At 47.8% G+C, this 15,557-nt stretch overlaps 1 protein-coding gene and 1 pseudogene across 2 annotated transcripts in view; both read left to right on the top strand.

Annotated features, from left to right (window-relative positions):
* The window catches only part of LOC144275109 (uncharacterized), an 807,364-nt pseudogene that overhangs the window by 605,800 nt on the left and 186,007 nt on the right, over positions 1-15,557 (top strand). The gene's annotated exons all lie outside the window — the stretch shown is intronic.
* LOC144275096 (butyrophilin subfamily 1 member A1-like) overlaps positions 1-15,557 on the top strand; it is a 52,739-nt gene that overhangs the window by 27,505 nt on the left and 9,677 nt on the right. Inside the window, exons 4-7 of the mRNA XM_077834228.1 lie at positions 379-660; positions 7,303-7,419; positions 11,583-11,615; positions 14,257-14,277. Of these exons, the coding sequence (XP_077690354.1) occupies positions 379-660; positions 7,303-7,419; positions 11,583-11,615; positions 14,257-14,277 (453 nt within the window). The remainder of the gene's footprint in view (positions 1-378; positions 661-7,302; positions 7,420-11,582; positions 11,616-14,256; positions 14,278-15,557) is intronic.

Below are 15,557 nucleotides of genomic sequence, written 5' to 3'. Positions count from 1 at the left end.
CCTAGTTACTGCTCTGCTAGGTGCTTCAGACCATAGATCACCAAGGGCCTTTTCCAGTGACTTCAGTGGGCTTCGGGCCAGGCCCTGTCCTCTAACATGCACTATCCACACTAAGCTAAGTGTTCAGCTTTCGAGGGTGTGTGCACTAGTGAGATTCTGATATCTAGCTGAGTAAAGTATTGCAGGCCATAGTGAAGGGAACAGCCCCCCCAGTACTCAGTGACACACACCTGCAGTGAGTTTTCCACATAGCTCACTCTGACGGTGGGTGCTGGGGACAGAGAAAAGAGTTAATTTGCTACTTCTCGTGAAGGGTATGCTCCTGTCTGCTTTGCTGAAAGTGTAGAATTAACACAGGTTCATTCCATTCTCCTCTAGCTATGGGCTCGGACCCCCACATCTCTGTTGATGGTCACCAGGACGGAGGAATCCTGGTTGTGTGTCAATCGGCTGGGTGGCACCCAGAACCTGAGGTTCAGTGGAAAGATCACCATGGGAAGCTGCTATCACCTGCCTCTGAAAAAATATCCAAGGAGACCAATGGCCTATTTCAAACTCAGATTTCTATTGTTATAACAGAAGATTCCAACCGGAATTTGTCCTGTTCTGTCAGGAACCCGCTCGTCAACCAAGAGAAAATATCAACAGTTTTCATAGCAGGTCAGTGCCCATCCACACTGCACTGGGGTCTGACAAGACATTACAGATGTTAGTGGGGAGTATATAGTATTGTGCGATTATTACTGACCCCCTGTTTATAGCTTTTCTCTGGGTAACACAAGACACCCTCTCTTACACTCTTACCTTGGTTTCTTTCTTGCATTACATCCAGAAGACTACACTAATCTAACAGCAGCACCAAGGGCCCCGTCAGGATGCAGGCAGGAGTCAGGACAAACTCCCACTGGAGTTTGTTAAATGAAATCTCTACCTGAGTAAGGAGTGAAGGATCAGGCCTGAGTGTCATATTTTGGTGGAGTGGCAGCATGTTTAAAGTTGTGGCAGAGTTTTATTGTGACAGCACTGTTAAACCTTTATTTTTAAGAAATGTAGTAAAAATGGTTAAAAAAAAATACCACAACCAAACCCAGCCCTATTGTTATGGGTTGGACATAAGATTGGCACTCACATGTTCCCGGAATACCAGACATTCCAGTACTTCTGCGAATGGTGTGACGCCGCCCCCATTGGTGTGATCCTGATCCCGCGGGTGAGGTGGTGCATGTGAGGTCAAGCTGAATGGTGGGCCGCTATCTTTAAACTTGCACCACCCTGCCCCCACCAGTGTGACCTTGTACACACTGTGTGTATGAGGTCATGCTGCACCAGGGTGGGAGGTGCCATTTTTGAAAGCCAGAAGTGGCAGAGCAGCATGCTCCATCTAATACCAGACAAAACCACATCTGGTTGTGTCCCAGTGCAGGACAGGGGACAAAGGTCTCAAACGGAGGACCAGTCGGTTTAATACCGGATGAGCAGCCTCCCTAGTTGGCCATAACCACTGCCCTTAATTTAAGACAGGGGTAAGAAGCCCTTAAGCCCTTTTGTGGAACCAGAGAGCTGAAAAAACTAACAGCCTCCACCCCAAATATAGGCATATGCTACTACCCAAAACAAAGGCCTGTGTCACGCAGATGTGGGTGGAGGGGTTTGGCTGGGTATTATTTTGGTAGAGGGGTGTGTGTGAGAGAGAAGCAGCGAGTACACAGCACAGAGGCGGACACAGGGAAGGAGCATAACAAGCACTGGGAGTGTGGGCCTGAGAAAAGCATAGCAAGAGAGTTCTGGGCTGAGTGCTGGCTGAAAGGGGCTTGGAGCTGTGAGCAAAACAATGGTTTGATTCCTTCTGCTTTGCAGAAGATCTGTCCCTACGTATGTGGTTTGGTTATTTTGATGATGACCAGCTCACCACAGTGCCCTCCCAGATCCAGAAACAGACTCCAGCATTCCTGAACTCCAGTTTTCTACTGCAGTCTAGTGAATAGCTGTGTAACTCAAGGGAAAGTGTGTGTCAGGCCTGTCTCTAGTAACTAGCTTAGTAGGAAGCTAGCCATAGCTCAAGTAGTAGAAGTTAGCGCTGAAGCTCTATAGGGTCTGGGTTCAAACCTTTCTGCTCCTGCTGCAAGAAGTTTACAGTTGCATATAACAGAATTTCTTTTTTAAAAATACTAGTTGATTTAATTCACACAATGAAAAAACATCATTTAAAAAAGCTGTTTGATCTCAGTGGGAAGTGGAAGTGGCAGCCTTATGGAGTGCTGGAGTCAGAGTGTATTATTGACAGCCATGTCAAGGATGTGAAGGCTGCTAGGAATGAAGGAATGTTTTTTCCTTCACTTCTGATTTCTAGGCTGTTCGGGTTGTGGTGGGTGGGTTGTGCCTTGGTACCACCTTAATGGTCACTAAGGAAATTTTTTGTTTTTGTTAATTAAATTAATAGTTAGCCATTAGTGTAATAAAATAACAACAACACTTTGCATGTTTACGGCACTATTCATCTGAGAATCTCAGATTGCTGCATTCTGGTATTTGCTGAATAGGCTCTGGTGTTGCCCATTGTTTCATAATCACATAATAAAGAACCCCGTCCTGGTGCCCAGGCTCCCCACACAGAAATAAGGACCCTAGGGGGTTGTTACTTGGACTTTCCTCACTCAAATTTTGTTGCAATTAAAATCTTGCAACAAGATATTGTACATATACATTTTCTTGGGAGTTTAGTTAAATTTTGAATTGACAACGGGAAAATGGTTCTAAACCAATGAATGTATAAGAGTGCAGGGAAGGTGGGAGGAGGAGGAGAGATAAAAGCAAAGCTTGGGAAGCAAGTTTCCCTGGAGATTAATTAAATAGGGCCTACAGTTTGGGACTCACAGTGCGGTCTGCTGCAGAGATTCCCATTTCATGGAGGTCTCTGATACAAAATCATGGAGCAGGTCCTCAAGGAATCCATTTTGAAGCACTTGGAGGAGAGGAAGGTGATCAGGAACAGTCAACATGGATTCACCAAGGGCAAGTCATGCCTGACCAACCTGATTGCCTTCTATGATGAGATAACTGGCTCTGTGGTTATGGGGAAAGCGGTGGATGTGATATACCTTGACTTTAGCAAAGTTCCCAGATGACACTAAGCTGGGGGGAAAGGAAGATACACTGGAGGGTAGGGATAGGATCCAGAGTGACCTAGACAAATTGGAGGATTGGGCCAAAAGAAATCTGATGAGATTCAAGAAGGACAAGTGCAGATCCTGCACTTAGGAAGAAAGAATCCCATGCACCGCTTCAGGCTGGGGACCGACTGGCTAAGCAGTGGTTCTGCAGAAAAGGACTGGGGATTACAGTGGACAAGAAGCTGGATACAAGTCAGCAGTGTGCCCTTGTTGCCAAGAAGGCCAAAGGCATATTGGGCTGTATTAGTAGGAGCATTGCCATCAGATCGAGGGAAGTGATTATTCCCCTCTATTCGGCACTGGTGAGGCCATACCTGGAGTACTGTGTCCAGTTTTGGTTCCCCCACTACAGAAGGGATGTGGACAAATTGGAGAGAGTCCAGCAGAGGGCAACGAAAATGATTAGGGGGCTGGGGCACATGACTTATGAGGAGAGGCTGAGGGAACTGGGGTTATTTAGTCTGCAGAAGAGAAAAGTGAGGGGGGATTTGATAGCAGCCTTTAATTACCTGAAGGAGGGTTCCAAAGAGGATGGAGCTAGGCTGTTGTCAGTGGTGGGAGATAACAGAACAAGGAGCAATGGTCTCAAGTTGCAGTGGGGGAGGTCTAGGTTGTATATTAGGAAACACTGTTTCACTAGGAGGGTGGTGAAGCACTAGAATGGGTTACCTAGGGAGGTGGTGGAATCTCCATCCTTAGAGGTTTTTAAGGCCTGGCTTGACAAAGCCCTGGCTAGGATGATTTAGTTGGTGTTGGTCCTGCTTTGAGCAGGGGGTTGGACTAGATGACCTCCTGAGGTCTCTTCCAAGCCTAATATTCTATGATTCACTGACCCAGTCCAGCAGTGCTTGGCTGCTGAGATTTATCAAGGTCTCATGGCACTGAGGCTACAGGGCAGATATTTATTTACTGTTAAATTTAGTGATACTTCAGTGACTGAGATAAGGGGAACAGGAATCCAAATGAGGTCTCGTTTAACATCGATGAGCACTGAGAATAGGTTAGCAGAAAAGATGACAAAGGCCAAATGTTCAGCCAAAACTCAGGGCTTGTCTACACCTGAAACGTTGCAGCAGCACAGGTGCAGCTGCCCTGCTGTTGCACGTCAGTGTAGACGCTCATTACAGCAATGGGGGGAAGGGTTCTCCTGTTGTTGCAGTGAACACACCTCCTGAAGAGGCAGTAGCTGGGCTGAGAGAAGAATTCCACCATCGATTTTGCGCTGCCAGCACCGAGGGTTTGCTTGGCTGAACTACGTTGGTCAGGGGCATGGATTTGTCACAGCCCAGAATGACATAGCTGGGTCGACCTGACTTTCTAGTGTAGAGCAGGCCTGTGCTTCGCGTTTGTGCCTAGGCTTTGCAGGTGACAATATTTGTATTCACAGAGTTACAGGCTCGTGGTGTCAGAGCACACTATTAGATCGGAAAACATTAACTGACATTCCTGGGTGCAAAGGCATTTTCACCTTAATGTTACGTTCCTACCTAATTTACAGTTAACAAAGGCTGGGATTTTCAAAAGAGGGTTAAACTCCCAAATCCGTCTGACAATCTAGCCACCGAGGCAACTGGACTCTGAGACAAATGGTCACTTACGCCAAAAACCACAAAATATTCAAGTTACACCCAGTCCCAAGAGACCAGTCTCTCACCCAGATCAATTTGAATCCCAGATCTCACTCTAAAGACTGCACGGGCAGCCAGTTCTATAGTAAACCTACTAAAGGTTTATCAGCTCGGAAAAAGGAATGAGAGTTATTGAGAAGTTAAAGCAGGTAAAAATACAAGTACAGGTGAATCACAGTCTATAATTTCAAAAGATAGCAGAGATGTAGTAATCTGTCAATTTCCAAAAACTCTTTCAGGGCTACCCAGAATAACTCAGGGGATCACCACCTCCATGTTCAGTTATTCTGCCCTCTTAGAATCCAAACTGTCCAGAGATGAAGAAGTTTTCCTTGTGTTCATACTTATAACTTCTTCTCACAGGAGCCAAGCTCACAACAACACTTCCCATGCAGGTCCCTTTTTCATGGGGTGGGGAAGGAATGCACTTAACAAAGTCTTTGATCCCTGATCTCACACAATGGCTCATTTGCAGATAATGAACAGGAGGACTTTTTCTTTTTTTGATGAGTTACATAGTCACAGAGGTTTACAATGCCAATGCTTGCTATCACTTCATACCATGGGGTATAGTTGAGTGAGAACAATGCATGCAGCATCCTACAAGCATTTTGGAAAACACTAAACACATCCCTATCAACTTAACCTCTATTATTTATTTTGATGATGCTAACACATAGATAAGCAAGATTGGTTTTCAGCTGCGCATGTATAAGTGTTCAGTGAGTCCTGGGGACTTGGCATGAGCAGGCATCTCATCTGCCAGCATCACAGAGGGATTAATATTTAACAAGCTGGGCTCCCTGTTTGTTCCCCGTAAGTATTTCACTGGTCTGTTGTAGGAAGGGGGATCTGCCTCTCTCCCGCTCAGACCAAGCCCAAGGATTCAGAGACCATGCTGGTTTCACTAGTTCCTATGTTACCCTTTCAAAAACGTGACCATGTATTTTCTGCCCATGTAAGGCCCAATGACACTGCAACTACGGCCATGTCAGGGTGTCTCTGGCTGCACTGCGACACAGGTCAGATCTGCAGTGCGGCTGGGACCTTCGCCATATTCCATAAGCAGGTTAAGGCTTGGACTTCCATTGGTTTAGAAGCAAAGCATGGAGGGCCATAGCTCACCATGAAATCCATAGGTAGCCCCCGGTGACTATTCCAGTCAGACACACTCTTTGCTCACAATACGACTGCATTTAGTCTGTCAGGGTTTGCAGACTAATGACTGTCACAGATTTACAGGATCTGTGCTAAGTAACTCATTGCAAAATACTGCAGGTGCATTCTGTATCCCACCAGCCGCCAGCGACTGTCATGGATTTACACAATTTGTTCTGTGCCCCAGCCTTTAAGCAGGGAGGGGCCCTTGAGAGTGCCAGACCCCCAAGGGGTCAGATTTTGCCACAAGAATAGGCAACACAGGCTCCACTGAGCCTCCAGGCTCCAGCACTCCTGCTTCTCACAGTGAGCTCTGCTCAGCAAGCCCCTGTGAGGTAGACGCTCTTTCAGAGACTTTTACTCCCTTCAGGGGCCAACAGACTTCAGCGAGTAAGAATCTGCAGTGATACCAGGCAGCCTTTGCCTTTTAATAGTCAGCTGGAATACAGAATCAGGAAGCCCTTAGGTTAGCATAGAGAGGCCAAGGTTAAAACACAGCCCATACCAGCCCCAGGGCTCCCTTGTCAGGGGCCGTCTCCAGCACAGTCAGTCTCTTGGCAATCTAATGAGCACAGGTGGCCCTCATATAAGCTGTGTGTTTGACTGTGCTTCCTGATGGGTTGCAGGAGTCAGCAGACTGATGCTTAAGCTTTGTAGCAGCAGTCAGCAATCCAGTATCTACACAGTGCATTTTGTACCTGTCTGTAACCACTTCTGTTCCAGTCCCCAGCTACCTCCTGGCTCTGACCCCCTCCACTGTACCTTCTGACTGTGATGCTGATTAACCTTGGGGCTTAGGCTTCTCACTCCCAGCTCTGACTCTTGGCTTTGATCCCAGGCCCACCCCATCTGGATCTAGCTCTAACTGGTATGCGGAACTCTTGCTCCAACCATTAGGCCAGACCACCCATGACCTGGTTGCTGACATCCTATGAGACAGGCAGCTGTAGGAACCATCTTGGTGTCCTTTCTTTGTCTCTGGTCCTTTGTCTTAGTCCCAGGTGAGAGCCCTGTGTTTCTGTGAGCCCAGTTCTTACCGCTGCCTCCTGTCACCTCTGCCCATCATTGGCCTGCTGTAGAGCCGTGCTGAGCTCACATGTTCACCCAGTCCTTCAGGCGTCTCCTGTCTCTCTCAGGGCTTCCATTGATATGGGCTGGTCCCAGCCAGTCCTGAGCGACCCATTCAGATCACCCCAGACAAACATCTCATGTCTCCTGCTTTGCTCCAGGGGCAGCATTTTAACCCTTCTGCACCCACTGGGTAGTAATACCAAGGTGATAGGTAGAAAATCATAAAAACATTACAGACAGTTTCCACATTGTCACAATGCCGCTTTCTTTTGCAGAGCTGTTTTTCCCAAGGGTCAATCCCTGGATGGTGGCTCTGGATGTGATCCTAGCTCTCCTGGCTCTTCTGATTGCCCTGGCCAGTTACTGCTTCTGGAGGCAACACAGAATGAAAGGTAAAGTTAGAAAGGGACAGAATGTGGAGAGAATGAGGGAGATTTTCTGTTTTGGGTTTTTTTCTTCCTTTTAAAGAGAGGGGTTGACACAGGGACTGGACGTCAATGTTCTGAAGAGAGATTTGGACACTGAGAGATGGAGCGAGGCTGAGGGAGAACAAATCATTCAACCTGAAGAAAATATCAAGTGCATTCACCCCTATAGCTCTCACTAAACAATCCAGTCCTGGCATTGTTGTTCACTAGTCAGCGGGGATCCATATTGTCTCGGTTGGAAACAAAAATGTGACGTTAAATGAACGGCACATGGAACTTCCACTGAATGGCAGCAGATTTGGGGGCCTTGCAGCAGGTCATTTCCCTATTGGTAGAGAATTCAGTGACAAGTAGGGAGGGTATCTCCTAGTATAATTTATTATCAGAATGTACACAGGTCCTCTTTGGAACAGATGTGGCCAAAACTGCCAGCAGGCAATTGCCCTTTGCACAGAAATCTCAGAAATCTCTGCCCTTCTACCAAGGAGCAGCTTCCTTGATTGCTCCCGCCTAGTCACTAAAGCCCAGATACACAAAGGGACGTAGGTACCTAAACTCCTGATTTAGGCACCCAAGTCTCAGTTTTAGGCACTGCTGCAATCCACAAAACCCTTTCTCGTCTGCCAGCTAACCTTGTAGGTGCTTAAACTCACTCAATGCCTACATCTTTTGCAGTAAAAAGTTCCCTGGGCACCTGTGTTTCTGCCTCTGGGCATGTGCACGGCTGCTTTAGTCTAGGCACCCAGATGCCTATCTAGGGTTATGTCTGGGTTTTTCTGGACATTGCCTCTTTTTTGATCTTCCACCCTCCATCCAGGCAGATTTTTCAAATAAGAGGCAATTTCTGAGATTTTTGCGGTACACACGTTGTAGCTCAGAAAGAGCCGTCTCGCACCCCGATTGGTCCCTTCCCTGCAGCCACAGCTGGATCCCACCCATCCAGGCCCCAGCACCCAGCCCTGGGGACGGGGAGAGGCCTGCACAGAGCCGCTGACTGTTGGGCTGCTGCTGCGTCCCAGACCTGCGCCAGCTACCGTGCCACCATGACAGAGAGCAACACTGCCCCCCACTTCGAGTGTGAGATCCCAGTACACACATACCCTCCAACACCCCAAATTCCCCCTCCCAGTACCCACGCTCCTCCAGCACCCCCCCATACCCTCTCCAACTCCGTTCCCTCCCACCACCCCATTCTCCCCACAGCAGAGTCCTCTTTTGGGGAACCTGAAATACAGTAGCCTGTCTTACCTACAGAGCCTGATCTGACAGGTGTTCTCAGAGCACTCCTACCAGATCAGGACCCATACAAAATCTGGCCAAAGGAGGACCTGGTCGTGCCATCTCCCTTATAACCTTCAGCCCAGTGGTTAGAGAGCTCACTTGGGAGACTCGGATTTAATTTGCCCTTACCCCTGATAGTGACAGATTTTGGATAGGGGTCTCCCACCGCTCAGAAGAGTGCCCTAACCACTGAGCTGTGAGCTCCCACCTCCATGTCTCCTGATGAGGTTGTTCCACTATGTATAACCACCTCATCATTGGGACCGAGAGAGAGAGACGCCATAGCCTGGTGGTGAGGGTTGCCACCTGGGATGTGAGAGACCCAGAGAGCCAGTCCCCAGCTCCAGAGATTCTTTAATTATTTCTATGCAGTAGCACAGCTTCCTCAGGAGAGTCTGAGGGAGCCCCACATCAGAATATCCCAGGGCTCAGTGGTTGGTTACAGCACTTTCCTGAGAGGGAGAGACCCCCGCTGTCAAATCCTTTGTCCCCTGCAGGCAGAGGGGAAATTGAACCTGGGTCTCCCACATCCCAAATGAGGGCCCTAACCACTGGGCTAGAAGTCAGAAGGGAGGTGACAGCTCCTCCTCTGGCCATTTTGCATGGAGTTAGGCAGGCACTTAACTTGTTCTCATAAGCACCTGACTTGGAACCCGTTTTCCAGCTGAGAATCGCTAGCAGGGTTAGGCACCTCCCTGCAGCCTGGACTTCGGTGCTGAACTCTGAAAGGGGGTGGAGCTTAGCAAACACCCCTCTGGTCAGCATCTCCCATTGGCCAACTTAGGTGGCTCCCTGCCTAGAATGCTGGCTTTTGTGAATCCCATTCTAAGGCATCTCTCGATTCTCCCCCGATTCATTGTATAGGTATAGGGAGCCTGGGTGACTAACACAGGCTCTGTGGAGCACAGTGTCACCACTCCTAGATTCTCTCGTGAACTAGCCCCTGGCAGTTAGGTTCTGAAATACCTTTGTGGATCTGTCTCTAACTGCTTTAGACATCTTGTTTCCCTTCTGCCCAGACCCCAAAGCATTCTGCTTGGGAGAACCCAAGATCAAATCTCCTGCATTGCAATAACACCTCTGCCACTGCCATGGGGTGAGCTGGGGCTCATCGCCACCCAGATCTGTGGTTTCTTTGAAGCAGGGGACTGCGGAGTCCCCAGGTGCAGCCTTCAGTATGGCCAACCTGAAATACTCAAAGACCATGAGTCAGGCCCCCGAAATCATGAGATTGACTTAAAAATAATAATTTGGGATTCATTTTATTTGCCTTCTGGTTTTGGAGCCTTTAGCTGTCACATTTTCAGTCTTTTCTCCCCACCCTCCCTGTGATAAAATCAGGAGGGTGGCAATACTGATGCCCCGATCAAGGGTCCTCTCTACCAGGAACGGACATGGCCAAAGCTGCACACAGGCAATTGCTCTTTGTGCAGAAACCTCAGCTCAGAGACCACCACCCTGGTACCAAGGAACAGCTCCCTTGATTGCTCTCTCTTGGCCGCTAAGGCCTGGATCACAAAGGTATTTAGGTGTCTAATCTCCAGACATAGGCACCTAAACCCCTGTGAGGAGGGACACTTGACCAGGATCAGCTGACTTCTGGGATGGGGTGCATTTAGGCCCTCCCAAAACTGGAGGCTCACCTTCTCCATCGAGCAGACAGACCACAAGACCTCATTTCAGAATGGACAAGTGCCAGGTGACTCTGTGAACTGTGCCAGTTATATTGCCTATGCCCACAGCTCCATGGAGGAGCCTCCAGCTAGTATCCCTGGCAGGTCACGTGACCAGGATGGAATATAGGCTGGCGGCCAGGTGCAGGAAAAGGCCTGGTCTGGGTCTATCCACAGCAACCTGGCAGGAGGCTTGGCAACATAGCCAGAGAGGGGCTTAGCCAGAAGAGGCCCTGGGGAGAGCGGAGAAGCAGCCAGCCCGGGAGAGACTTCAGAGAAGCCTAGAAAGCCACAGGCTGTGTAGGAAGCGGCCCAGAGAAAAGCAATTCAAGGTTACTGAGCACAGTGAACAGTCCCTGCATACCTGGGGGTCCCTGGGCTGGAACCCAGGACCTCCCACTATGCCACCTGAAGGAGATGGACATAAACCCCAACGGTGAGGGGATGAGGACTGACTGAGCCCTGGACAAGGGACTGCAGAGTTGGAGAGATGGGCGAGGGATGAGCTGTCTGGAGTCTGGAAGGATTATTGAGCCCAGGGAAGGGCTGTGACCCAGTAGCAGGGGGGAGAAGCAGATTGTTTAGCTGTTTTTCTCATTGGAGTTTTTGTTGTTCCAGGAAAGGGAAGGGCCCTGATAGAGCTTTGGCCAGAGAGCTAAACCCAGAATTACTTGACTACAAATTATCCCTCCAGCAGCTGCAAACTGCAGGCCCACTGGGGAGCCTCTGTCTGACAGGGGAAACTGAGGAATGGCAGCACCTCCATGCTGGGGAGAGGTATCCTGCTATTGTACACACTTTGAAGTTAAACCAGTGAAGCCTTGTGTGTACACCTGGCCTAAGACAAAGAGACCTTCTCTCAACCCCTCTCACACCAGCCAGATCTGAGAGGAGTGTGACTGAGGCCCAGGCAGCAGGAGTGACTTCTGGGGACAAACCTTTAAGTGGCCACTGGAAGGGATACGTCACCCTGTCCCCACTATTATCTGCTACCATGACTCAGTCCCAGGCAGAGGGGACTCTGAGTGCAAAGGCCCCTGGACAGATCTGTCTGTGTCTATTTGTTGTCTGTCTGCCCCTCTCATCCTAATGTGATTGTGCTGTAGTTAACAGTAGTGATGTGTCCATAAACATGATGGTGAAGTCTCACCTCTCGCCCTTTTCTCCCCCTAGAGATGCTGCGATCTGACCTGGCGAGACAGAAAGGTCAGTGTCTGGGCCAATGCGGCTTGTTAAAGATTTTATGTAGCTATTTGCAAACAATGAAGAGATGAGCAAGTACCAAGATTCTCTGTAGATGGGTCATTTGCAGTTACACCAAAGGGAGGTTATGACTGACATCTTGAGATCATCACAGAAACTTGATTCCCTCAGGCATCTCTGCTGTACTAATTAACCCACATTTATCAATTGGCAGGTCACGACCCTCTGGAGTGGGGTCACGAAAGGCTATCAAGTTTGGAGTGGGTGGGTTGTGAGATGTTGAAAATATTATAACTGTTGCAAAGCAAAGAAAATAAAATGTCTAGAATAACTGGGGCTGCTAAAACCTTCAGAGTTTGGAAGGTCACATACAATAATTGTAGTGGTTGTGATGGGTTATCCAGGCTTATCTTTGTTATTGATATATGTTTTACTCTGACTTTTAGAGTAAATAAAAGGGGGTTGCGAAAATTTTTGACTTTCATTGAGGAATGAACAACCTGAAATGGCTGAGACACACTGAATTAACCCCATCACTGCTGTGACGACCTGCAGGGTCTGCTCTGTGGCTGGCTTATTTCCTGATTGAGAGTTGAATGGGTAATTTCAGCTAAGGCTGCTGCAACGTAGCTGTGAGTGCTGCAGCAGGGCTAGTGCAGAAGTAACATTTAGAATATAAACCACGAGCCCAGTGTCCCATGTAACCCTTTCACTGCTGTGCCAGGGTCATTACTTGACTCTGGGTTGAGACCAGTGTGTGATTGGCGCCCTCTCTCAGCAGGGGGCACTCCAAAATCTCATTGGGGATTCCCCATTAAACTCCCTTGAGCTGTGTCTACACACAAACTTTTACCAGATTAACTGAATCAGTTGAAAAGCACCTTGGGTAAAGTTGGTGTAAACAAGGCAGGGCCTTGTGAGGTGGTGAGCTCAATGCACAGAACATCATGTTGCCCTGATTGCCCAGTACACTGTGCCATTGCTCACTGTGATGTGATCATGTCCAGTGGCCTTTGCTAGTGGCCATGCTCAGCTGGCAGAGTTGGGGCTGCACTGAGAGTTTACTCTCTGGCTCCTTGTGTCGCTTTCATTCAAATCTCAGCCTAACATGGTTCTGGATGTGAGGTTGGGTCCAGTCAATCTGCTCAGCTCACAGACCCACTGACCAGGCCTCCTACTCTGGTCTGCCCCTGAGCCCCTCTATGTGATCTCGTAGAATGGGTGCCTATGGGATCTGGCTGTGCAGTGCTTAAGAGCTGCTGAGGCCCCTATATGGCTTGTGCTTTGGGATTGCTGTGGATCCCCTGTCTTCTGACAGGTCAGTGGCCATGTAAGGAAGGGACCCTCAGTGCCCACGGGTTGCATTCTTTCACTGCTGCTTTCCATGAAAAATAGAGATTTTTGTATTATAAATATATCACTGCATCCCAGGTGTTTGGGGCAGGGGAGCTGGAGGTTTGGGCAGCTGGGCAGGTGTGAGAGATGATTTTGTGTCTTAACTGCAGTTAGCCAGGCTCTTACTTAAGTGATGCCTCCAACTCCCCCACTCCCATCCACGCACAACCCTCTGAGTTTAGTGGGGCTTTCAGTCCAGGGGAGCTAACCCATCTGGGGCTAAGGGTTAGAGCCTGCATAACACTTTCCCTTGGGCTGGTAATCTGCCCATTCTGCAGTGAGGACACAGGCTAAATCACTCAACGCTGACAGTCCTCCAGTGCCATCCCATGATTCCCTCGGGTGTGCCAGAAGCACAGACAAGTTCTCTCATAATTCACTGGGAAAGAATCAGCGTGGCTCAGCTCACTCAGCATGGAGAACTATGGGATATGTTTCCAGCAGTCCTAGGGACTCACACGGGGTTTGTAGCACCAGTGCGGACACAGTAACAGGGTAGGGCTTTGCAGTGGGGCTGCTCTCACCCAGGTTAGGTTAGCCCAGGGGCTCAGACCCAGGTGCTGACCATGTGGGCTAACTCTGCAGTGAAGACCTACTCTGAGTGGCATTTCAGACTGAGGAGGGGATACATCTGCCCCCTTTGGCCACAGGCAGAGGTGACATTAAATTTGGGAGGGAAAGGCCTTGATTTCATTATTCTAAACCCAGCAGCCTTCATGGCAAGTAACTGCCTCAGTGCACTCTACCCCAATTTCTGTCACTACATCAAACAGTGAGGGAAAAGCTCACTACTGAGTGGTTCTGATCAAATTATCAGCCATGAAATAGAGATGAATGCTGTCACTTTAAGGCTTTAGAATCTACAACCTGAGATGAAGGGAGCAGTTCATATCTCTCAGATCACTGGTTTCAGGTTCTCTGCAGACTCAGGCAGAAATTGCTGTTTTGTTACAGCTGGTTCTCTTTGGAAGTATTTCTTTTTATTAGGGATTTTTTTTTATTAGTGTTTATTGGTTAAACCCAAAAATCAGAAGCACCAGTTATGGAGCACAACTGTGTGGCAATTTTTAAAAAATGGAAATAATGTTGCTAAGCAAATGACTGCATAATCACATTACACAAGGGCCTGACAGTAATGCAGTCAATGGGAACATCTGTAAGCCTGTGTATGTGTAGATAATAGTAGAAAATATGCCTGTAAATGTGCAATATGTTAAATCAAATCCCCTTCTTTATGATTTATTTGTAGAAGAACATCGTGAAGAAAAAGGTAATGTTTCTTCGTTAATGTTAGCGAAGAGGGAATATAACTTATACTTCCTAAGCAGCTATTGTCGTCTCTTATCAAATGGAACACACTTGCTTTATACTGCATGCAAAGTAGAGCTGCATCATAACCCCTTCCGGTCTACACTTACTAGCTATGTCTATTTCAGTGGCTGGGGCACTGGTAACCTGGGGATTTGCTTCCTAGTCATTGACAGAAGGGAGCAGATGAATGTATTATTTTGTCATTCACTATATAGTTAGTGATGAGGAAATGTTAAGTTATAATAATATTTCTAACTTCCCCATCAGGGACATTCCCCATCCGGAAGGTGGTGGGCCAGGGAGAAATTGGCTGCACAAAGGTTGGGGCTGCGGTTAGACATATAATTGTAAATTTCTAAACTTTCAGACATTTAAGTTGTGATTTATTTTTATAACATTTCATGGTAGATTTTCACAAATGCATTAACTTAGAGTTGACATTTGGGACAAAAGCTTATGCTCAAATAAATTGGTTAGTCTCTAAGGTGCCACAAGTACTCCTTTTCTTTTTACCTAGGTACTGTAATAAGAACGAGGAGTACTTGTGGCACCTTAGAGACTAACCAATTTATTTGGGCATAAGCTTTCGTGGGATAAAACCTACTTCATCGGATGCATGAAATGGGTTTCAGCCCACGAAAGCTTATGCCCAAATAAATTTGTTAGTCTCTAAGGTGCCACAAGTACTCCTTTTCTTTTTGCTGATACAGACTAACACGGCTGCCACTCTGAAACCTAGGTACTGTAATGTGATTTTGTGTAGTAACTCTTGACCTGTACATTCAGTAAACAGAATCTTTGCCAGATTTGCCATAGCAGATCAGACCAGGGAAGAAGCTACTGTGGGATCCTGTCTCCCACAGCACCAGTTGCTTCAGAGAAAGGTTCCAGAAACCCCAATAAGACAATCATGGAACACCCTGCCCAGAGGGGATGTTTCTTCCTAGCTCTAGGCAGTTCAGGGTCAGCTTATGCCCTAAAATGGGAGGTTTTACATCCCCAATAATTTTGCAGTTCTATCTAACATACTGTGACTGTCCTCACTCTCCCTGGATATGTATAATGCTACTCAGGTCTTGGTCTGAGTGATACCTGATGGTGAAGATTCACTGTGTATTTCTTGGAGAAGTATTTCAATGAAATTGAAAGGCAGCAACTTATAAAACTGTTGAGAGAGGGTGACTAGGACCATCCGATAATCGATTTACCATCTCCATGCTGTTCATTAGTATGTGCACT

This window comes from Eretmochelys imbricata, chromosome 14 (genome assembly GCF_965152235.1).
Source record: "Eretmochelys imbricata isolate rEreImb1 chromosome 14, rEreImb1.hap1, whole genome shotgun sequence".
In the NCBI taxonomy this organism is placed as follows: Eukaryota; Metazoa; Chordata; order Testudines; family Cheloniidae; genus Eretmochelys; species Eretmochelys imbricata.
The sequence above is the reverse complement of the archived record's forward strand: the minus strand, read 5'-3'. Positions and strand labels throughout refer to the sequence as shown.